The sequence below is a fragment of the Macrotis lagotis genome, chromosome 3 (genome assembly GCF_037893015.1).
Source record: "Macrotis lagotis isolate mMagLag1 chromosome 3, bilby.v1.9.chrom.fasta, whole genome shotgun sequence".
In the NCBI taxonomy this organism is placed as follows: domain Eukaryota; kingdom Metazoa; phylum Chordata; class Mammalia; order Peramelemorphia; family Peramelidae; genus Macrotis; species Macrotis lagotis.
Genome location: NC_133660.1, coordinates 272,205,655 through 272,230,371, shown reverse-complemented (window position 1 = coordinate 272,230,371; position 24,717 = coordinate 272,205,655). Strand labels below are relative to the sequence as shown.

At 37.8% G+C, this 24,717-nt stretch overlaps 1 protein-coding gene across 8 annotated transcripts in view; it reads left to right on the top strand.

Moving 5' to 3' along the window:
- CELF1 (CUGBP Elav-like family member 1) overlaps positions 1-24,717 on the top strand; it is a 116,433-nt gene that overhangs the window by 55,026 nt on the left and 36,690 nt on the right. For 3 of the 8 annotated variants that reach the window (XM_074230627.1, XM_074230630.1, XM_074230626.1), the window contains exon 1: positions 3,147-14,455. The exons of 2 other annotated variants lie outside the window; for them this stretch is intronic. In XM_074230627.1, coding sequence (XP_074086728.1) covers positions 14,340-14,455 — 116 coding nt within the window. In that variant the 5' untranslated portion in view covers positions 3,147-14,339. Of the gene's footprint in view, positions 1-697; positions 3,111-3,145; positions 14,456-24,717 lie in introns of those variants that run through there. 3 more of the 8 variants (XM_074230636.1, XM_074230629.1, XM_074230628.1) reach the window with 3 other exon arrangements.

The following is a 24,717-nucleotide window of genomic DNA, read 5'->3' as shown; positions in this document are numbered from 1 at the left end:
TGACCTTTTTAAAGTCTTTACCTGTGATCTCTGACTTCATAGCTTCACCAGCAGGTTTCCAGCATGACTTTTCATATTGACTGTTCCAATATTGACTGTCCATACTATTCTAACATTTTTGATAGATTGCTGGGTTGGAGGTTTGATTTCTTGATGATTTGGAAGTCTTTCAGTGATGGTTGGTATTAGCAATTTCTTATGTTTTTTAGCTTTTTACCACTTTTCTCTTTGGGAGTGGAATGCCTTGTTCTCACGTATTTCTGTTAATCTTCTGTGTATTTTGAATATCAAACTTTTATCAGAGATAAAGTGTATCTTAAGTACATTTTGTGATCTTTTTCCAACAATTTGCATAAATGGAGAGTTATTCAGACACTGTTATACTCAAGTGTTTATCATCCTGGAATATAGGGCTTGGGTTTTAAAAGCCGTATAGTATTTTTAGGGTAATCATTGAATTTTAATAGCAGGATGAAAGTTGCCCAATGTATGGTTAATTTTAAAAAACTTAATAGTAGTTTTCACTATAATTTTACTAGTGTGAAATTAAGCCAAGGGCCCTTTCCTCAAATCTGGCTTAAGATTTATGCATAGAACATTTGCCATATTAATTTTCATAATATGTGTGTGTGTGTGTGTGTGTATATGCATATATATATATATATATATGGGAAAGCTTTCTGATTCACTTAATGTTTATTCTTGTATACTCATTGCTTGATCCTGATTTGTTTAGCATTTGGATGATCCTTTACCTTTTCAACAGAATTTTCGTGTTGAATTTACTAATAAATAGAAACAAACTATTCTATTTAGGAGTCTAGTATTGATTACTCTTTGTAGAAAGGAAACTAGGGCAAAGAGAAGCAATTTGTTAAGTATTACATACTTTATGAGGATAGAGTTAATTGTCTACTTTCTCACAAACAGGATTAAAAGGTGTGCATAGGGGAAAGATGCATAGAACTTAGATTTATGGTTCTAACTTGCTCCTGAGCTATTATTGTTCAGCCTTGGTTATAATCAAATCAGTTGTGAGGATATAGCATTAATATGCTTGCTCTTTCTAAACAGCAGAAAGCTCTAAAAATGTCCCCTCCCCCAATAACGAAACAAAAAACCCCAAATGGGAGCTATTACTTTGTCTCCCAGTTTGTATCAGGACTTACTGGAGAGTAAACTTATCAAACCTTCCTAGATCAACCCCCACCTTTTCCTCTTAGTAACTTAAACTCTTTAAAATATCCTTACAGGTTTCCCATTTTCCCTCTTAAGATGGAACAAAAAGGCTTTTGTTAGAAATCTGGCAGAAATATGGTTTGTTTTACACAGTGAAGAGATAGTGTTAAAAGGTAAAGCAGAACTGACTATAGAGCAGGGAATTAAGAGAAATGAGGTAAAAATAGAAAGGAGTCCTCAAAGTTCTCAGAATGGCTGCTTTGTCAGTGTTGTTTTAAGTCACTGCCTAAAAGTGGAAGTCCTTTTTGCTTGGAGAACTGTAGACGTGGAATGGGAACATCAGAGCTGCCTTTTGGGACATTTATCTCTGCCTCTGATACATGCTAAAATGTTGAGGTGAGGGTTCTATGCATTTCAGTTTTATTAACTTCACTGATTAATAAGCCCTTTTGTCCTTTAAGGCTTCATGGTTTTTTTTTTTAATTAAGGCCAACTGAAGAACTGAATCAACATTATTATTACTATTTTAAAAACAGAAAATTTTATGATGCTGACCTTGTATCTCAGAATCATACAGGATCAAGGATTTTTGAAAAATGATTGTTATCTATTGATAAAACAAGATGCAACTATTCTCCCTCCTCCAGACAGCTACTCCTCCTTTCAGCAGCATGTAGTTGACTCACGAAAGTGGGAGGATCATAGAATTTAGAACAGGAGGGGAAGTTAGATGCCATCTGATTCTAGACTTTTTATAAATGAAGAAACCAACACTCAGATTGGGAAGGTACATAATTGTCCTAGGATCCACAGGTAGGAAGTAGCAAAGGCAGGATTCAAACTCAGCCCTCAGGGCTCCCAATCTGCTTCTACTCCTTTACTGGTTCTGTGAATTGAAGGGAGGATAGTGACTGACTAGGTACATCTTGCAGCACTTTGGGGGGAGTTGCATTTGCTTTGACCTTATTTATTTGAAACACTGGAATACTTAAAGGATGAAATTATCTCTGATTTCATTGTTATAGTTACTTCCTTAACCTTTGGTAATAGTCATTCCTGAGTTGCTATGGACTGAAAAAAATTGATTTGAAGACTAGCCTCATAATGTTATAAATCTTTCTAAACAGTTCTAGTAATACTCAGGGGAAAAGTCCATTGTTGGACTCTTGCCTGAAGCTCTGTAAATTAGTCTCTGCAAGACCTTTTTTTTTTTTTTTAAGAATTGACGGTCACCTCTGCACTGTATATTATGAGTCATTAGAATAGGACTTAGTGGAGGATTGCCTGGGATGGATGACCATATCTAGTAGTTAGCATTGACCCCATGGCTAACCCATTCACTCGCATCTATAACTCTAGTTAAAACAGAATTATTCTTCTGTAAGATGTTTGAAATTATAACAGGTCTTAATGGTGAGATTATTGATTCAGGTAATCCCCTGTTTGGGGGGACTTTGGGAATTGATGTATAGGGGAAGGAGTTTAGGGAACGAGAAACAAGTTTGTGTTTCTTCCACTCTATCACCCTTTGCTATCTTCATGGATCTGACACTGTTTTTCTGACAGTGCATTTAGTACTGCTTTGCCAGGGAAAACCACACAAAACCAGCCTCCTGCATCAGCACTTTCATTGTGTGTAAAGTGGAGCCTCCTTTGACATGGTTACAGCCCCTTTTTAATCCATTACTCTCTTGCCCCTTTCCCATCCCACCCTGTGTTATTGCTGGTCTCTTGAGCTGCTTCTGCTCTTTCCAGTTTGTTGTTATTGTGAGGTTCAGGAGTCTTAAGCTTTGTCTCTTTGTTGGTCAGATAAGCATAGCAAGTTTAGGATCATAGATTTTTAAACTGGAGAGTGAAGGGATGGCTGCGTTTAAGTTGGATTTCCTTCCAGAAATGATGGTGGATCATTGCTCTTTGACTGTCAGCCCTGTGTAAGTATTTTTGTTTATCCTCTGAATTTTATTGTAAGCAAATAGAATGGAATGGGTTGTTTTTTTCTTACTTAATTATTATTAGCCTAAACTAGTCTGTTGCAGAAGGTTAAAGAATTGTAATGAGAGGAAAGAAAAGATTAACTCTTTCAAGACAACTGTTTTTGAATCCCTAGCTTGGTTCTCCAGGCCCAAGTGCTCTTCATGGTGAATGCTTCAACCATTTCAGCTAAATGATTCTAGTCTCTGTCTACCGTATTCTTTTCCTGTGACAATAAAGCTTTTATCTTTTGCTGATTGTACAATATCACATGGCACTTTGGCACATGATAGCTGTTTTTTAAGTATATATAAGAAGCTGATTACAGTGGATGCTGTTAGGTTCATGTCTAGTGTAGGTCTGTGCATTCCTACTTAGCTCACATTAAATTTCAAAACTTTTACCTGAACAGTCTGTGGTACATAACTCTGAATGGAGTAAAATTTGCACAAATAAATTCTGAGCAAGAATCAAAAACTCATCTTGCTTGAAGTGACAGAAACATGAACACTGTTGAAATAGAGATGAAGTTTTAAATTGTCTACAGGAAAGGGACACATTTCTAGCACTATCATCTCACTTGCCTTAGAATCAGTCACTGAGATATATGTAACCTGTTCTCAAAAACTGAGAATTTCCAGACCATAAGTGTGCATGACAAGACCTGAGCTCAATATCCCCTATCTGATCCAGTGTTCCTTTATCTGTTCACTTCCTTGTGTATTAACTTATACTAGTCTTCCAGTTTTCTCTGAAATAGTCCTTTCTGTCATTTCTTATGGCTCCCAAATATTCCATTACATTCACATACTATAATTTATTTATTGGCCAATCTCTAGTTGGTGGGCACCTTGGTTTCTCTTTCATGACCAAAAACAAATGATAGGGAAAGTAAGTAGTTACTATATAAATGTATATTGGAATCCTTTTTATTTTTCTTTGATCTCTTTGAGGGAAAGGTCTATTATCGAATTAAGGAGATTGCATAGGTGGTTGACTTTTGGTGGATAGTTCCAATTTGCTTTCCAAAATGGCAGAACCAATTCATAGCCCCTCCTGTATTTGTCAGTAACTTATATGACTGGCTTAAATTACTTTTTAATTTAGAACATTTCTCTCTGTTGATGATAGCCTATATTTCTTCCTTTGAAAATTACCTATTCATATCCTTTTCTAAACAATTTTTAAAAAATTGTTATCAAAATGTCATACTTATCACATCAGCAGACTAAACCTATTAAGCCCTTGCTCTATGTCCAGCCCTGTTTTGAGTGCTGGGTACACAACAGGTACAAAAACTAGTCTCTGCTCTAAAGAAGAAAAAAAAGACTTACTCTGTGTGTGGGTGGAAAGGGTGTGTAAATGTGAGATCTTCTCTATCCCTTATAAGGGCAAGAGTTTTTCCTTTAATTTGTAGTTGAGTTTCTTTTTATTTAGTTATACTACTGTTAGCAGTGGTTCCTACACCAGTAAAAATGTAGATCCTCCATTATGATGCTTTTGAATTTTTCAAGGTTCTTAAGTTGTAGTCTCATTTTCTTTTCCCAGACTTGTTGTGAAATAAAGGGGGCCAGGAGGAATCCTTTATTTTGGCTAAGACTGAAGGAAGTCATCATAAGACCAAATTTTCCCTATCATGTGACCCCCTGGGGTGGTCTGGTGAAGGCTGTGGCTGTTTTCTTGGAAGAATATTTTTAAAATAATATTTTAACTGAACAGAGGACCCAATAAAATGGTTACTTTTCAAATATGTTGTAGAATAAAGAGTATTATATATGAAATGGTACAGTTCTATCTGTATAGCTAACTTTTCTTTTTTAATTATATGATGTATTCTCTGTGCAACATTTGATGCTCTCCTTGTCTCTGATTCTTTTCCTCATGTTCTCCTTATGTGCAGTTTTAAAGAAATGCTTCAATTTCCTTTTTTTTTTTTTTGGCCTATCTCTATTCCTTCTTTCCCTTCTTCCCTCTTATGTAGTAAATCTTGAGTCTATCATCTTTCTTGCTTCATCACCAGTCTTTTGGAATCAGGGCCGGGAATTGTATTGATCAGGATTTTTAGGTCTTTAAAAATCATATAAATATAAATATTAAGATTGTCAAAGAAAGTTTTCAAATCATTGTCTAAAGAGGACAGGAAATGCATCCATTTAGCTTGGCTACATAACAACTCTAAAGCATCACTTCTATGATTAGAAGATATTAGAACAAGATTTTAGTATTGTATAAATTGTTCTACTTTTGCTCACTTCCATGCAAATTTTTTCCTGATTTTGCTGCAAGTTAAGATAATAAAATGAGACTATTTTACTTAGGATCTGTCAAATACCTAGCATTTGGTATTTCAAAAAAGGCAAACTAGTTCTTTTACTCAAGTATTTCGTGGTATGATGGAAGAAGACAATGTAGAAACAACTCCATACTCACAAGTGGAGATTTTTTCAGAGGAGAGACACTAGGATTAATTCTATGGTTTTTTAGCTGATAATTGAAGGAAGCCTGGAGGTGAGATAAGGAGAGAATTCTGGACATGGGAGGCGAGCACCTTGTTTTGAGAAGTCAGGAGACCGAGGTAACTAGATTGCAGCAGGGTATGTTGAGAGGGGTAAAAAGATGTAAGAAGGCAGAAACACCTCATTAGGAAGGACTTGAAACACTAAACAGGGATTATTTTTTATCACTGGAACATTACGCCACAGAAAGAAGCTGTAATTTTCTTATGGTGTAAGAAGAGGAAGGTGCTGCTCTATTCTGACCAGATCGCAGAGAGGACATCATGTTATGTTCTGGGTAAAAGAGTTAGGGGACAGTATTTGCCATCATCACATGAAGACTGGTTTAAGGAACTGGGGAGGCTCACATCGTAAGTGTCATGGTTTGAACCATTGCCTCCTGATAACGAAACTGGTCTCATTTCTTTGACCTCCAAGAGCGAATGAGGAACCCTGAATAGAATTGGCATAGAGGGAGATTCAGCTCCATATAAAGGAAAGGAGAGCTGAAGCAAAGATGATCTTTCTTGTCTGGGTCAGTGGACAGTGGCAACAGAGTCGGACTAAGAGCTGAAAGTGACCTCAGGAACGATCTTCTTTTTGTTCTCAAAAAGTCATACCACCTAGAAAGTAATAGTGAAGATTGGATGGGAAATTCTGAGCTTCAATCCAGTACCCTTTCTACTGTACCCCACTGCTAGAAAGCGAGCTGATCGCTGATTGAGCTTGTTGTAAACAGCATAAGACCCAGTGGCTTCCATGCACTCCTCCCCGTCTGCTTAAGGTGTTCTCTAAGACCAGTTCTAGGTTAAGATAATAGATACTTTGTGACCTGTGAAATCTTGTTCTGTGACCTGTGAAATCATAGAAGTGATGCTTTAGAGTTGTTATCTATCCAAGCTAAATGGATGCATTTCTTGTCCTCTTTTATTAGACAGTGATTTGAAAATTTTCTTTAGCAACCTTATATTATCTAAACACCTCACTGAAATATCTTCATTTCTTAACTAAATCACTTTCCCTTTAGTTTACTCATTCCTTCTCTCCCCCCCACTTCCCCCCAGTTGAGATTAATAATAGTTGTTTTATAACCTCTAGATCAGTGTTTCTCTACCTTCATTTTTTTTTTTTTTTTTTAGATTTTTCAAGGCAATGGGGTTAAGTGGCTTGCCCAAGGCCACATGGCTAGGTAATTATTAAGTGTCTGAGGTCGGATTTGAACCCAGGTACTCCTGACTCCAAGGCTGGTGCTCTATTCACTGCACCACCTAACCGCCACTCTACCTTCATTTTGACATACCTGTGAAGTCCATATATGTAGTGCTAGACCAGGAGTCAGGAGGAGTGCAAATTCAATCTCAGATACTCACTAGTTGTATGACTCTAGGGAAGTCACTTAACTATGGTGGCCTCAGTTTCCTCAACTATAAAATGAACTGGGGAAAGAAATGGCAAAACACTTTGCCAAGGAAACCCCAAATGGGGTCATGAAAACCAAAACAAGACACAACTGGAAAAGCACATCAGGAAGTGTACTTTGAACACATTGGCGGTATCCTGGAGCAAATCCTTAGCCTCTTTGTGCTGTGGGCATCTCTTTAATTTTCTTTAAAGTCTCATTTATTTATTTATGTGCACATTATTAAAATAGACTTGTAAAGGTAAACATAATCTCCCCCTCCCCCCACAAAGATAGAGAAACTTCATGAAAAGTAAAGTGAGAGAAAAAGAAAAAACATGTACTTCAGTCTTGTTCAGATAACATCAACTCTGTCTCTGGAATGGATTGCATTCTTTATCATAATTCCATCCCCACAGTTACTATTGCTAACCATTTTTTCCTCTGTCTGTTCTTCTGTACTCCTATTTAATCTATTCTCTCCCTCTCTCCTTTCTTTGTCCCTCCTGAAAAGTATGTTTTGGGGCAGCCAAGTGGCACAGTGGACAGAGCACCAAGCCTGGAGCCAAGAGGATCTGAGCACAAACCCAATCTCAGACACCCAACAATAAGATGATAGTTTTCAGAGAAGATGCTGACTTTAATTAGTATAAGAGGTCCATACTGACAACTACCTGTGATAGTGAAATTCTAGGTCTTTTCTGTTAAGGAAAGGGAAAAGCACCTTTGCCAGGCACTGTCATAAGTGATTCTCATGTCAATCCTGGGATGAATAGTTACAAACCCATCATACAGTTGGAAAACTGAAGCAGAAGAGGTTGAGTTTCTTCCCTGGGGTCATACAGTTGGAGTCTAAAGCTAAATTTGAATTCTGGTCTTCCTGACTCTAGTCCTAGTCCTCTATCCACTGCACCACCTAGTGGTCTATATGGCATAGAAATCTTTGAGGGTCTAAAAAATATAGTTAAAGCTTTTAATTAGAAGCCTCTTAACAGTAGATAATGAATTTTAGTAATCAAGGTTTTTTGTTTGTTTTATTAAAGATTTTATTTTGAGTTTTACAATTTCCCCCATCTTACTTCCCTCCCCCGTCCCCCACCCCCCACAGAAAGCAATTTGTCAGTCTTTACTTTGTTTCCATGTTGTACATTGATCCAAATTGAGTGTGATGAGAGAGAAATCATATCCTTAAGGAAGAAACAAAAAGTATTAGATATAACAAGATCAGACAATAAGATATCAGGGTTTTTTTTTTCTAAATTAAAGGGAATAGTCCTTGAATTTTGTTCAAACTCCACAATTCTTTCTCTGGATACAGATGGTATTCTCCATTGCAGACCGCCCCAAAGCAAGTCCATCAAGGTTGATCATCACCCCCTATGTTGCTGTTAAGAGTGTACAGTGTTTTTCTGGTTCTGCTGATCTGGCTCAGCATCAGCTCTTGCAAATCCCTCCAGGCTTCCCTGAATTCCCATCTCTCCTGGTTTCTAATAGAACAAGTGTTCCATGACATACATATACCACAGTTTGCTAAGCCATTCCCTAATTGAAGGACATTTACTTGATTTCCAATTCTTTGCCACCACAAACAGGGCTGCTACAAATATTTTTGTACAAGTGATGTTTTTACCTATTTTCATCATCTGTTCAGGGTATAGACCCAGTAGTGGTATTGCTGGGTCAAAGGGTATGCACATTTTTGTTGCATCATCATCCTTTCTGGTCATATTGGCCAGTCTGAGAGATATGAAGTGGTACCTCAGAGAAGCTTTAATTTGCATTTCTCTAATAATTAATGATTCAGAGCAATTTTTCATATGACTTTGGATTGCTTTGATGTCATCTGTAATTGCCTTTGCATAGCCTTTGACCATTTGTCAACTGAGGAATGGCTTTTTTTTTTAATATGACTCAGTTCTCTGTATATTTTAGAAATGAGTCCTTTGTCAGAATCATTAGCTGTAAAGACTTCCAGTTTAGTAATCAAGCTTTTAAAAAAGCAAATAAATGAAGTGGAGAGAAGACAGGACTGTATTAAAAAAGAGGGCAGAGGACAATAGGAAAAGACCTGAAAAGAAAGTCAGGAAGAAAGGATGAATCAGCAGTAGAGCTGCTTATACTGGGAAGAAAATGATCTCAGTGTCAACTTTTCTCCCATCTTATCTTGGCGTCAAAAGCACTTGACATGTTTTACAAAACCAGGTTTCTTATACTTGGGGAGAGACACTGACTGCTGCCTTTCCTCACACCAGGGTAGCAGAAGAGGTGGTAAGAAAGGTGCAGCAGAGAGAGCATTGGGTCTGAAGTCAAGAAGATCCAAGGTCAAAACCCACAGTGAATGTGATCCTGGAACCTCAGGTTGAGGTTGAAAGGGTTGGACTAAATAAATATATCTCTTAAGATTCCTCTGACCTAGAAATAGGGGTTGTTCTACATTAGTATAGTTCATTTTCCCTGGCTCTTCACATTCTCATGCCTTCATATATTCTAACGTTTGGCTACCCAACATGCTTTTGCTCGTTCATTCCAGCTCAAAGTCTGGATGGGTCTGTCATGATTCTGACCCATTAATCACCTCAAAGTAGAAATCAGGTACTGTATTGAGGATTTGGAGCATATTCTTTCCATGAGAGATAGTTAAAGATGTATTTTGTTTTGTTTCTGCTTTCTTTACCCAGCATTACCTCCTGCAAATTTTTGCATATTTTTGTTCATATTGGTCATTTTTATGGTGCACCATTACTCCATTACATACCAATATTCAATCACTGTCAAATAAGTGGATATGTAAGTTATTCTCTCATTTTTGCATTAAGAATAATGCTCAGGGCGGCTAGGTGGCGCAGTGCATGGCCCTGGAGTCAGGAGTACCTGGGTTCAAATCCGGTCTCAAACACTTAATAATTACCTAGCTGTGTAGCCTTGGGCAAGCCCACTTAACCCCATTTGCCTTACAAAAACTTAAAAAAAAAGACTAATGCTGCTTCAAATGGTTTTGTGTAGATTGGGTAAATTGACAAAATAGGAAATAACCTAAATAAATAAATCATGCTCAGAAAGAACTTTCAATGAGCCACTGAGAGGAACCAACATGGAAGTTCTAAGGGTACAGTAGACCAATGAAATCTATTTAATATTCAGAGTAATTACTGTTACTGAATGAATTTATCAGCAAATAGAGGAAAAGTTAACTATCTTTTTTCTAGTTGAATGTTTCCAATTCCCAAACTAGGTCAGGTTAAGGCAAAGAGACATAATTTTTTCCCTCAAGAGGATACATTGTATTGGAGGAAGGAAGAGTAACCATATAATGGGACAGGGTATTGCTTCTGATTTCATTAGTGTGGGTTACTTCCAAATGAAGAAACTTTAACATACATAATTAGAGAGTACTTGCATGATTCATCTGTCCAGCAGACATCCAATGTGGTGGGTATGACAGCACGGGTCCAACTTGCTGTCTATTTTGTGTTGCCTCTCATCAGCATATACAAAGGACAATCTATAAAATTGATTGCTAGGGCCTGCGGGGGACTCAGAGAGAATAAGACAAAGGATGGTTGAGTACCAGTCAGCCTCTGAGTCAGAAGGCTGTGAAACAGTAGGGAAGAGTTGGGAATGAGGCCATATGGAAGAGAGGAGAGCTGCCTAATATGGATAGAGCTGAGAAAATAGAGAGTAAGGGCCAGGGTAGGAAACTTGAACTTAGATAGTCAGTGTCTTCTTCATAATAGCAATAACAATCTTGATTTGATTATTAGTCCCCAAATAAGTGGTAGGTTACATGGGGAGCTGTAGTCCTGGATGGTTATTAAGGTGGCTTTTGAGAGTCACACACTCTAATGTTCTGTCAAGGTCTGCTATTCCATAGCATGATGAGGGACTTAGAATAACTTTTTGTATCTCTATTTTTTTTAAGCTTTTATTTATTTTGAGTTTTATAATTTTCCCCTAATCTTACTTCCCTCCCCCTGCCCCCCACAGAAGGCAATTTGTCAGTCTTTCCATTGTTTCCATGGTATACACTGATCAAAATTGAATGTGATGAGAGAGAAATCATATCCTTAAGGAAATAAAGTATAAGAGACAGCAAGATCAGACAATAAGATATCAGGGTTTTTTTTTTCTAAATTTCTAAATCTTTGGTCTTTGTTCACACTCTTAAGATTCTTTCTCTGGATAAGATGGTATTCTCCATTGCAGACAGCCCCAAATTGTCACTGATTGTTGCACTGATGGAATGAACAAGTCCACCAAGGTTGATCATCACCCCCATGTTGCTGTTAGGGTGTACAGTGTTTTTCTGGTTCTGCTCATCTCACTCAGCATCAGTTCATGCTGATCCCTCCAGGCTTCCTTGAATTCCCATCCCCTCCTGATTTCTAATACAACAATAGTGTTCCGTGACAAACATATACCACAGTTTGTTAAGCCATTCTCTAATTGAAGGACATTTACTTGATTTCCAATTCTTTGCCACCACAAACAGGGTTGCTATGAATATTTTTGTACAAGTGATGCCTTTGCCCTATTTCATCATCTGTTCAGGGTATAGACCCAGTAGTGGTATTGCTGGATAAAAGGGTATGCACATTTTTGTTGCACTTTGGGCGTAGTTCCAAATTTCTCTCCAGAAAGGTTGGATGAATTCACAGCTCCACCAACAGAGTAATAGTGTCCCAGATTTCCCATAACCCTTCTAACAATGATCCTTTCTGGGCATATTGGCCAGTCTGGGAGGTGTGAGGTGGTACCTCAGAAAAGCTTTAATTTGCATTTCTCTAATAAGTAATGATTTAGAGCAATTTTTCATATGACTTTGAATTGCTTTGATCTCATCTGTAAGTTGCCTTTGCATATCCTTTGACCATTTGTCAATTGAGGAATGGCTTTTTTGAAAAAAAATATGACTTAGTTCTCTGTATATTTTAGAAATGAGTCCTTTGTCAGAAACGTTAGTTGTAAAGATTGTTTCCCAGTTTGCTACATTTCTTTTGATCCTGGTTACAGGATCCTGGTTTTGTCTGTGCAAAAGCTTTTTAATTTAATGTAATCAAAATCATCTGGTTTGTTTTTAGTGATGTTCTCCATCTCTTCCTTGGCCATGAACTGCTTCACTTTCCATAGATCTTGATAGATTAGAAGGACTTTTTGGCCTGGACTTATAATGGGATGAGGGAATGGCGGCATGGCACATGGCACCACTTGATCCTGTCTACTTCTGAGTCTGTACTATCTTAAGTTGTCTCTTGAGTTTCAGTAGCCCTGTGATGGTTAGTGCTGTGAATATTTCCTCTCTGTTACAGGTAAAGGAAGTTAGGTCTAGGAAGGCTAAATGATATGCACAAGATTCCAGAGCTTTTAAGTAGACTTTGAACTACTATATTTATTACACTATATTAGTTTTTTTTTATATCAAGTAGCCAAGATATTCCAAGGTGATTCAGTATTGGGGATACCATCAGTATAATTATTTCACAGAGAGATAGGACTTATGGACTTATCTTTAAAAGTCTGTAAAACCTGGATTCACGTCCTGTTTTTATCACATACTGATTGTATTAATCACTTAACCTCTCTTTGCTTTAGGTAACTTAAGAGAATAATTTTCAGAGAAGGTGATGATGACTTGCATAGTAGAGTGATTGGACTTACTCATTAATTTCCTGTCCCAAAAATCAAATCATAAAAGTTACTGTAAGGGTTTTAGAAAAATATATATGGTATTTCCCCATGTATAAGATGCATCCCTGTTTGAAAAATTTGGGATCTAAAACCTGGGAGCATCTTATACCCTGATTGTAGCTTTTTTTACTTGCATTTCCCACTTTTTCGCACTTGTTGTCTTTGTGTTCATTGTTTCACATTTGTTACCAGAAGAAGGCTATGAGAGGGTAAGTTAGCAAATTGGCCTGATTTAGAGAGGGAATTGAAGATTTGGATTGAAGAGCAAAGGGCCTTTGGAATTCCTGTGTCCACAAAGATGGTTCAGCAGGAGGCAAGAAGAATGGCTGATGAAAAGGAAGTGAATGATTACAAAGGAGGTCCCAATTGGTGCTTCAGGTTCATGAAGTGGAATGGACTAAGCATTCATACATGCACCAGACTTGCCCAAAAGATGCCTGAAAGCTCTGAGCAGAAGGTCCTTGAATTTCATAATGAATAAAACTTGAGTTCAATAACTTATGTATTATCTTTTTTTAATTCAAATTTCAGACCTCCAAATTAAGGTGCATCTTGTATATGGGGAAATCTGGTATCTGTTCATATATATAAAAGAATAGTAGTACAATTGCAATATAATGGAAGATTTTTACTTCATATTATAAATTTTTATTTTTAATCAAGTTTCAAATTTTAATTTGAAGCCATTGTATCTAATGCCTTTTAGAACTTTATTTTTGTTATGAATAGGGGAATATTGCCTACTTTTTTGGATAATATTTAGAGCAGTTAGTAAGAAAAGTTAAGGTGACAATACCAGTTAAAACATCTTTATTTCTTGATAATTTAGTTTCTTTTACTGCCTTTAATGGTTCATAACAAAATTCATCATGATAATAACTTCCTCAGAATTGTAGGTTGTAATATAAATTGATAAAAAAAATCATTAACATTTCTATATATTTAGGCAAAATTAATGGAGACATAAAGTTATAGTAATAATGAGTGTGTTACATACTTAGATATTAACCTATCAGGACAAAGGCCAAAAGAGAGACAACTCTATTCTCTCTCTTTTTTTAATTTTTTTTTAATTAGGTTTTTGTAAGGCAAACGGGGTTAAGTGGCTTGCCCAAGGCCACACAGCTAGGTAATTATTAAGTGTCTGAGACCAGATTTGAACCCAGGTACTCCTGACTACAGGGCTGGTGCTTTAACCACTAGGCCACCTAGCCACCCCTGAGAGACAACTCTAAAAAATTTTTTATACAATTCAAGAATTTGAATACTGATTGCAATTTGAGCCAGTAGTTGAATAATGGTTAGTTTTCATTTTTAAGTAATATAAAATTTATGTCAAAGATTATCATATCAAGGGAAATGAACAAAGTAAAGGAAAAACTGTAGAAAAGCGGTCCCTATTTATTGAAATCTACTAGAGGAAAACTGACATAGTGTAGTAAAATGTTTTTAAACCTTTTTTTTAATTTAAAAGAAGAAAAATGTTTTTCACTCATCAGAGTCTGCTTTTTCCCTCTCACCTTCATACTTCCTCTCCTCATTGGTAACAAAAAAAGTAAAACTCCTATTATACATTGTAAGGTCAAGCAAAACAGATTTCCACATTGATCATGATATATACATATATGTATCTGTATGTATCTTATGTTGTATTCATACAGGAGTGGGTACCAGGAAATACCAGGAAGTGGGTAGCATGTCTCATTATTAGTCCTCTGCAATTATGGTAAGTCATAATTCCAGTTCATCATTTTATTCTGTATCAGTTCATAACGGTCTTCCCAGGTTTCTCTGAAAACAACCCCATTCATCTTTTCTTACAACACAGTAGTTTCTCACATTTATATGCCATAATTTATTCAGCCATTTCCCAGTTTATGGTACCTATTAAACTGTTCATTTTTTGCCACCTCAAAATGAGATATAAATATTTTTATACATCCTTAGTGTTTCAAACTTATAGGGATTAGTATTGTTTCAGTTAAGTGGAATATTAGCATTAAGGGAGTCTTAATCTATTCTCCTTCTAATTTACACTTCTCCCTCCCTGTTTCTTGGTGAGTAAAATGGAGAGAGAGAGAGAGAGAGAGACAGAGACAGTTTGTGTGTGTGTTCCCTTGATTAGTTTAGGTGAGAGTAAGATTCAACTGTTCTTTGCCCCACTGCCCCCAACCTCCTGATGTTATAAATGTCTGTTCAGAAAGTTTATCTAGAAGAAATTAAACTAAGAACAGCAACATCTTGAGTTAATATTTCACAAAAAAATTTTTTTAATGTTATCAGGCCTCATCTTTTTCTTTAAAATTAAATTTTATTTTTTTACGAATTTTGTGCAAGAGAAAGCAGGAAAAGGAAAACCCATTATAATTGCGTATAACTCCATAAAATTCCAATATGTTGCATTCTGAGTCAATCATCACTCTTATCTGGAGGTAGTTAGAATATTTTATCATGTGGAATTATGGTTGGTTGATGCTGTGATCAGTGTTCCCAATCTTCCAGAATTGTTTTCTTTACGATATTATTTTTACTAGATAAAGTTTTCTGATTCTGCTTACTTTACTTTTTATCTGTACATATAAGTCTAGCCAGGTTTTTCTAAACTATCCTCTTCATTTCTTATAACACAATAACATTCCATGACATTTCATATACCATAACTTGTTAAGCCATCCCCCAATTGATGAATATTCCCTAAGTTTCCACTTCTTTACCATCAAGAATACAGAGATGCTCTCAGACTGGTCAGTATGACCAGAAAAGGCAATAATCAATGTTGGAAGGAGTGTGGGAAATCTGGGACACTAATGCATTGTTTTTGGAGCTGTGAACTCATCCAACCTATCTGGAGAGCAATTTGGAATTAATGCCCAAAGTGCAATAAAAATGTGCATACTCTTTGATCCAGCAATGCCACTCCTGGGTCTATACCCTGAAGAGATCATGAAAAAGGGTAAAAAAACATCACTTGTACAAACATATTCACAGCAGTCCTGTTTATGGTATAAAAGAATTGGAAATTGATTGAATATCCATCAATCGGGGAATGGCTGAACAAATTATGGTCTATGTATGGAACACTATTGTTATATTAGAAACCAGGAGGGGAAGCCAAGATGGTGACAAGAAGGGAACCAGTCTTAGGCGCTCTCTGATAAAACTTGAAACTAAGGACTCTAACTAAACTTTAGAGAGACAGAACCCACAGAGGGACCCAGTGAGGCATTTCTCCTACTCAAGGTAACCTGGAAAAGAGTAGAAAGACTCTGCTCCCTGGGGTTGGAGGGGCGTCCCGCCAGAGGGGTGGCCCACCAGAGCGAAAGAACTTTAGCCTCCCGGAGGCAGCCCCAGGGTGCTGGGAGCCCGTGGCTCCCAGCAGCAGGGGAGTCTCCTGAGCTGCACCCCGGGGAGCACCTGGCACAAAGTGGGGGAACAGCAGGGGACCTCTGCCAGAGCAAGCACGTGTAGCCCAGCCCTCAGGGCACACAGCTAGCAGCTTGGTCTTTCCTCAGCCCTGATCCAGGAAACAGAAGCAGGCGGAGCCAGTAAGCAGGAGCCCCCAGGGCATGAGCCCATTGGGTTGAGGGACGGGAGTGAATCGAGACTGCAGAGCTCTGTCCTCTGCCTCTGGAACAGGACTCTGGGGCTCTGACCACATTCAGATCCAGATCCCAGTCTAGGCCCCCCCCCCATAGAACAACAGGGCCCCCCCCCCCACCTCAGCCCCCTGGCAGAGGGAGGCGCATATGGTCATTCACAGACCAGGAGGGAGGACAGAGCCTCACACACTGAGACCCTTGTGGGAGTGTCCCAAAAGCTCAGGAAGCACCCCAAAACCAGGCCCAGGCTGGGAAAATGAGCAAGCAGAGAAACAAGAGGAAGACCTTTGAGAAATATTTTGCATATGAGCCCAAGAAGGATCAAAATACTCAGTCTGAACATGAGGAAGCACAAGCTCCTGCATCTAAAGACTCCAAGAAAAACAGAAATTGGGCTCAGGCTATGACAGAGCTCAAAAAAGACTTTGCAAATCAAATGAGGGAGTTGGAAGAAAAACTGGGAAAAGAAAGGAGAGAGAGATGCAGGGAAAACATGAAAATGAAGTCAGCAGCTTAGTCAAGGAAATCCAAAAAAAATTCTGAAGAAAATAGCATGCTAAAAACCGGCTTAGGTCAAATGGATAAAACAGTTCAAAAAGTTATTGAGGAGAAGAATGCATTAAAAAGCAAAATTGGCCAGATGGAAAAAGAGATAAGAAAACTCTGAGGAGAAAAATCCTTCAGACAAAGAATAGAATTCAGTGAGATTGATGAATTTACCAGAAATCAGGAATCAATACTTCAAAACCAAAAAATGAAAAATTTGAAGAAAATGTGAAATATCTCATTGAAAAAACAACTGATATGGAAAACAGACTTAGGAAAGATAATTTAAAAATAATTGGAATGCCTGAAAGTCATGATCAGGAAAAGAGCCTTGACATCATTTTCAAAGAATTACTACAGGAAAATTGCCCTTGATATTCTAGAAGCAGAGGGCAAAATAGAAATGGAGAGAATCCACCGATCCCCCCAAGAAAGAGATCCCAAAAAACCAACCCCTCGGAATATTATAGCCAAGTTCCAGAACTCCCAAGTCAAAGAGAAAATATTACAAGGAGCCAGAAGGACACAGTTCAAAATATCGTGGAGCTGCAGTCAGGGTCACACAGGACTTAGCAGCAACTACATTGGAAGTTCATAGAGCTTGGAATATAATATACCGGAAGGCAAAAGAGCTTAGAATGCAACTGAGAATCAGCTAGTCAGCAAGGCTGACTGTCCTCTTCCAGGGAAAAAAGATGGACTTTCAATGAACCAGGGGAATTTCAAATGTTCCTGTTGGAATGGCCAGAGCTGAACAGAAGGTTTGATCTTCAAATACAGGACTTAGGTGAAGCAAGGAGATTGGAGGAGAGGGGGGAAATATGAGGGACTTAATGAGGATGAACTGCATGTATTCCTGCATAGAAAAATGACACTGATAATACTCATATGAACCTTCTCAGTTAATAGAGCAGGTAGAGAGAGCTTTTATAGTTGAAGCACAGGAGAAAGCTGGTGTAAAAATGAAGTCAATAGAACAAAAGGGAAATGGAATGGGAGAAAGAAAAAGGAGAGGGGGAATAGTCCAAGATATTTCACATAAGATTTTTTTTATTACAATGAGCTATTGCAATGATATGGAAGTGGGGAGGCAAGGGGGAATGAGGGAACCTTTGCTCTCATCAGAGATGGCTAGGAGAGGAAACAGCATATATACTCAATGGGGTATAGACATCTGGAGGAAGAAGGAGGGGGGAGCAGGGGGAAGGGGTGGGGATGTGAATAAAGGAGGAGAGGAGGGACCATGGGGGGAGAGTGGTCAGATATAACACATTTTCTTTTTTACTTCTTGCAAGGGGCTGGGATTGGAAGGCCTGCCTAGGACCACAGGGCCAGGTGGATTCTGGGCCTAAGGGGTGGTATGGGGGCTCGGGGCTTCTTGGCCCCAGGACCAGGGATCTGTCTGCTGTGCCACTCAGCGACCCTACAGCAGAGTCAGAGTGAAAGGAGAGAGAAAATATAGTACATGGTAGTGGAGAAATAAGAAAGGAGGGAGTTGCGATCAGCAATGGCAACGCTGGAAAAATATGGAAGTAACTTTTGCAATGGACTTATCATAAAGAATGAGATCCACCCATGAAAGAGTTGTTAGTGTTGGAACAAAGACTGAAACACATTTTTTATTATTATTATTATTTGGGGGAGGGTGCAGGGCAAATGGGGCTGGGTGGCCTGCTTGTGGCCACATAGCAGGGTGATCTTTGGGTGTCTGAGGCCAGATTTGGACCCAGGTGCTCCTGGCTCAAGGGCCAATGCTCTGTCTGTCACCCAGCCACCCCTACTATGATTACTATTTTATTTTATTTTGGGTCTTTTTTTTCTTCTTTTTGATTTTTTGCAGGGCAGTGGGGATCAGGTGGCTTGCATATCACACGGCTGGGTGATTGTTGGGTCTACGGGGCTGGAAGTGGGCTCGGGTGCTCCTGGCTCCAGGGCTGGTGCTCCGTCCATTGCGCCAGCTGGCCATACCTACAATTATTACTATTATTTTTTTTAATTTTAATTTTTTTCCCTCCCCTTTACTTTATCACCCAAGCAAGTCTATATTCATGGGGGGGGGTATTTTGTTTACTCTTAAAGAAGAATATTCTATTAATGTAAAAAAAATTTGTACAAAATGAGAATTAAAATAAAATAAAGCAAAAAAAACCAGGAGGGATGGGAATTCAGGGAAACCTGGAAGGATTTGCATGAAATGATGCTGAGCGAGATGAGCAGAACCAGAAAAACATGGTACACCCTAACAGCAACATGGGGGTGATGATCAACCTTGATGGACTTGGTCATTCCATCAGTGCAACAATCGGACAATTTGGGGGTATCTGTGAAATCTGTGAGAATGTAATGTGTATCCAGAGAGGGAATTGTGAATTTGAACAAAGACCAAGAACTATTACCTTTAATTTTTTTTAAAAAAGGGTATTTTATGTAATTTTGCTATCTCTTATATTTGATTTTTTCCTTAAGGATATGATTTCTTTCTCATCACATTCAACTGAGATCAATGTATACCATGGAAACAATGTAAAGACTAACAGACTTCCTTCTGCGTGGGTTGGGGGGGAGGGAAGCAAGAATGGGGGAAAAACTAAAATTCAAAAAAATAGAAAAAGAATAGAGGTGCTATGAATATTTTTGTACATATGGTACAAAAATGTAGTATTATTGATATCAAAGAATATGCTTTCCAGAATGGCTATGTAAATAGCAGCCCTTTCACATTTGTTACTTCCTTTTTATCAACTTTGTCAATTTTAGGTTTATGAGGCTTCAGAAATGTAGGTACAGAAATAGGTGTATTCAATAATAAGCATATTCTTTTTAATAAGACTATTTGCTAAAATTTAATATTTTTGGATCATTCTAAAAATATTTTTTTTTTTAGGTTTTTTTTTTCTTTGTGCAAGGCAAATGGGGTTAAGTGGCTTGCGGAAGGCCACACAGCTAGGTAATTGTTCAGTGTCTGAGATCTTATCTGAACTCAGGTCCTCCTGACTCCAGGGTGGGTGTTTTATTCACTGCGCCACCTAGCCGTTCCTAAATATTTGTTTTCTTAAAACCATTTTTAACTAATTTTTTCTTTTAGGGAAGTCAGTTTTCTAAAATTAATTTTGAATTCCAAATTTTATCTGAATTCTCCAATTCCTTCAGTTCTTCCCTTCCAGAGGGCAAGCAGTTTGATATAGGTTATACATGGTTACATCACTTTCATGATGGGTATCAGCCCAGTTTCTTTTCTTGCTCTGTCTCCCTGATTTAGGTTGTCACAATTCTTTTGTATCTTAAAAGAGCCTCCTTTTAAACCTATTCTTGCAGAGAGTTCATGTAATAGTGAAATTAATTGTCCTTTGAATGTTTGCTAGAATTCACTTGTAAATCTTTGTTTGTCCATCTAAATTTTTGTTGTCAAAATTTCTGCTTTGGCATTTAGTTCAGGTTTTTTAATTTTCTGCTTTTTCTAGTTTTGGGGGGATTTAAAAAACTCATGTCAATTCATTGTTTTGTTTTAAATATTTGTTTTCCCCTAAAGATTAGCTTTAGCTTCATCCCATAAGTTTTGATATATTATCTCATCTTTCTAATTTTCTTTAATGTAATTTATCTATTATTTCTATAATTCATGCATTGGTTCATTAATTCTTTTGGATTAAATTATGGTTTTCAATTTTCATTTTTTATTTTCAAGGTCCTTTACTAAATATTTCTATTGTACTTGGTCAGTAAAAGATATGTATAGTAATTCTCCTCATCTGTATTTTTTTTTATGAAGTTTTATGGGAACTTTTTGTAAACCATGTCATAAATGCCTGAAAAGTATATAAATTCTTTTTTGTTCTCATGAAGTAATTTCTACTGAACCAGCACCTTTAATTTTTCTAAAGTTCTATTCAGATCTTTGATTACTTTCTTGTTTATCTTACCTTTTCATTATATTTGTCTTTTGCTATTTTTTCTGCACTTCATTTGAATTCTTTAAGTATTTGCTTGTTGAGCCTTTACTTCATGAATGTATATTTCCATATTAGCAATATATTGTGTAAGAAGAATGAACTAAAAGGAAAAAAAGTCATGAGAAAAAGAAAAAAAACAAGTTTTAAAATTGAAAATAGTATACTTGGGCCTGCATTCATCCTCCATAGTTTTTTACTGTGCTTGTGGATGATATTTGTCCATAAGATGTCTTTTAGAATTGTTCTTAATCACTGTACTGCTGAGAGGAACTAGGTAGGGTTAATGGGAAGCTCAAGGAGGGGGGAGGGAGAAAATTTATTTTGCTTCATTAATATTATGCCTTTAAGTTTGTTGTAGTAATGTGTGCCTTTAAGCTTATTGTCGTTGCCCTCCTATTTTCTTTTTTAAATTTTTTCAAATTTTTTTCCCTAATTTTTTTTATTGTGGCCTTGATTGAAATTATTCTTAATATTCCTAATTTTTGTGTTAAATTGACTTTTGTGTTTTTTTTTGTAAGGCAGTGGGGTTAAGTGGCTTGCCCAAGGCCACACAGCTCGGTAATTAATAAGTGTCTGAGGCGGGATTTGAGCTCAGTACTCCTGACTCCAGGGCTGGTGCTATATCCACTGTGCCACCCACCACCTAAATTGAAGTTTAATAGACTTTGCTCCCTCCTCTCAGTTTGACTGTGTCTAAAGATATTATGTTTCAAGTACATTGCTTATAAACAATAGGTGGTTGGATTATTCCAATTCATTCTGCCATCTTGTACTGAATGGATAAGTTCATTCCATCCAATCTCTTTGTTTCCATCTTTAAAAAGAAGAAACTGGTGGAAAAGTTTTTCTTTTTTTCTTTAAGTTAGTTTGTTTCCTTCTTGTGCTCTTTTTCCTTTTACCCTAGCTGCATAAGATTTCTTTTCTTTAATTTTCTTTAAGTTCCCTTCATAGTCCTTCCCTATGTCACTGGGGTTTTACTTTCATTATAACTGTTCCCTCCCGTATCTTGTTTCCCTCTTAAATATCCCTCTGTCACTGTCCTTCCTCAACTAAAAAAAAAATGAGATTGTTTGCTTTGGTCCTTAGGAGGCTTCATGAGTTTAGCTTTGACTTGAGTTTTTAGCTAGGGCACACAGGCTCTTCACCTTCTCTTTTCTGTCCGATAACCCTTTGGCAACTGAGGAAACTGGGAGACTCTTCTCAAATCACTACATAAATTTATTAGGTTTTCAGTATGGAAAGAAACAAGAAAAGTACAGGAATCCCAGCTGAAAAACTTAATGAGGTATTTATTAAGCACTTATTGTGTGCCAAGACTCTATTCCCAGGGGCAGAATTAGAGGTATACACACATAAATACTATTCATTGAAGAGGAAGAAGTGAGAATGAAATAGGCAATCTCAGAACAGTACACTGGCATGCAGTCCATCAGGGAGAGGTTTTCTGCAGAAGATGGGACAATAGCCCAAACTTAGAAGAAGTTGGGTGAGCCAAGAGAAGAGACGAGGAGAGTTCTAGGCATGTGAGACAGTGAAGACATGGGGCTGCACAGGACATTAGAAGTCCAGCAGATATGATGAACAATCACAGTGGTTTAGTTCTGAAGCCCCATCTTCCCAAAGACCAGCATAGAGCTGCCATTTGGTTTAACTAGCTAGCCAGAAGTTGAGTAGATCCATGTAAATGACTGGTCAATTGCTTCCTCCCAATTCCACTTGGAAGAGATACAGTGGTTGCTGATATTCATACAAAAGTGCTGTAGACCATTGGTATCTCTGTTGCCCCTCATCACGGAAAGAAGTCTATAGGTTCTCTCCAGGCAAATGATCAGTGACTGAAAGAATAGTATTCCAGGGGCAGCTAGGTGGCACAGCACTGGCTCTGGAGTTCAAATCCCACCTCAGACACTTAATAATTACCTAGCTGTGTGGCCTTGGGCAAGCCATTTAGCCCCACTGCCTTGCAAAAATAAAAAAAACAAACTAAACAAACAATAGTATTCCAAACTAATCTTCCCAAAGAAACCATCTGCCTCTAAGAAGGGAGATAGCTTTCCTAAAGAACTCAGGTTAGCAGCCCAGCTTTTCTATGAGAAAGAGAAATTTAGTGTCATTACAGATTAGAAGAATTTTAAGATAGTTGCTAGTTTTTGAATGACCTGGGCCAATGTTGATTTTTTTGAATGCCTGCCAAAAAAAAGCCAAGGAGTCTTCTGAGCAAGGTGTGGGGAAAAAAGAAATAAACAGCTTCTGAGAACTTCCAACAAAGTAACAACAACAAAAATCAGATAAGATTTTATATTCCTGAATATTCTTTCCTTTCTTCTTTTCTTCCTTTGTTTCCTCTTTTCTTCCACAACACACCTCCCTCCCTCACACACAATTCACATAGAACAGTGTTAGCAGTGGAAAAGGCACTTTTTGTATACAGGTTAGAAATAGTGATATTCCATCAGAGGGTAAGTTAGTTTATCCACTGGCACTGCCACCCCTGTGGTACATTTCCAAATTCATCTCATACCTGAAACTATTATAATAACCTCCTCATAGATAGCCCTGCCTCAAGTTTTTCCTCATTGTAGTTCATCCTCAACTTAGCTGGTCTGATCATGTCTGTGTTTCTCTCATGTCTGCGTGTACACACACACACACACACACACACACGACTCATTGCTTTCCCTCACACGAGAGATCTTGCTCAGCATTGTCTCATGTCTGGAATGATCTCCTCCTGGCTTCCCTTAAAATCTCACCTTCTGCAAGAATCCTTTTTGATCTTCCTTATTACTAGTACTTTTCCCTCTGATGGTTTTCTACCTTGTCTGTCTTGTTTGTACTTAGCTGTTTGCATTTTGTCACCCATATTGGGCTGTGAGTTCCTTGAGAGCAGGGACTATTTCTTGAGTATTGCCAGCACTCATCACAGTGCCTAGTATATAGAAGGAATATAATCAATCACAACTGACTGACTAGAAGTAACAGGTAACTAGTGGAGTTGACTGAGTAGGGCCATATTAATAAGTCTGCTCTTTAGGAAGGTCACCTAACAGCTCATTGGAGGATTGATTAGAGTGGGGAAAGATAAATCAGGGACACCAACCAGAAGGCTGTTGGGTTTGAGCCACAGAGGAGGATTATATATCAGTAAGGTCCATGTTCCCAACTAAACTTGCTTCTGCTTTTCTCTACATACAGTTTTACTTTTTAGTTTTTTTGCAAGGCAATGGGGTTAAGTGGCTGTAACAGGAGAGAAGATGTTTGTACAAGAAATACTGCAAAGATGGAAATGACAGGACTTGAGAACAGACTGGTTCATGAGAAGTAAGAGGAGTGGCAAGAACAGAGGGTGATATGAGTCTGGATGATTCAGAAGTTAGTGGTGCACTTTTTGGTAATCAGAAGCTTGAGGAGAAAAATGATGAATTCAGTTTTGGAGAAGTTGAAGATCTATAGGAGGGGACATCCAGTTATATCTAGAAAGAAGAAAAGATCTGGGGCAGAGTCTTGGACCACACCCATGGTGAAGAAGCAGAACTGATGTTATTCTATAGGATAAAGAAATGACATGGGAAGAGAGAAAGGACAGAGTATTACATGAAAGAAAGTGATCAACAGTGTCAAACTCTGCAGAGAGGTCAAGAATTCAGAACATTGCTTTCTTTGGAGAGAGCAGTTTTAAGTGAATGACAAGGATGGGTGGAAACCTGATTGCAGAGGGAGTAGAATGACAGTGACAGGAAAGGAAGTGGAGACAGCAGTTAGAGATGGTTTTTTCCAAGGGGTTTGTTCTTGAAAAAGAGGATAAATACAGAATAAACTGTGGCTCAGTTTAAGGGATCAAATAAAGAATTAAGAATGAGAAAGACATGGGTGTGTTTGTAGGCAACATGAAA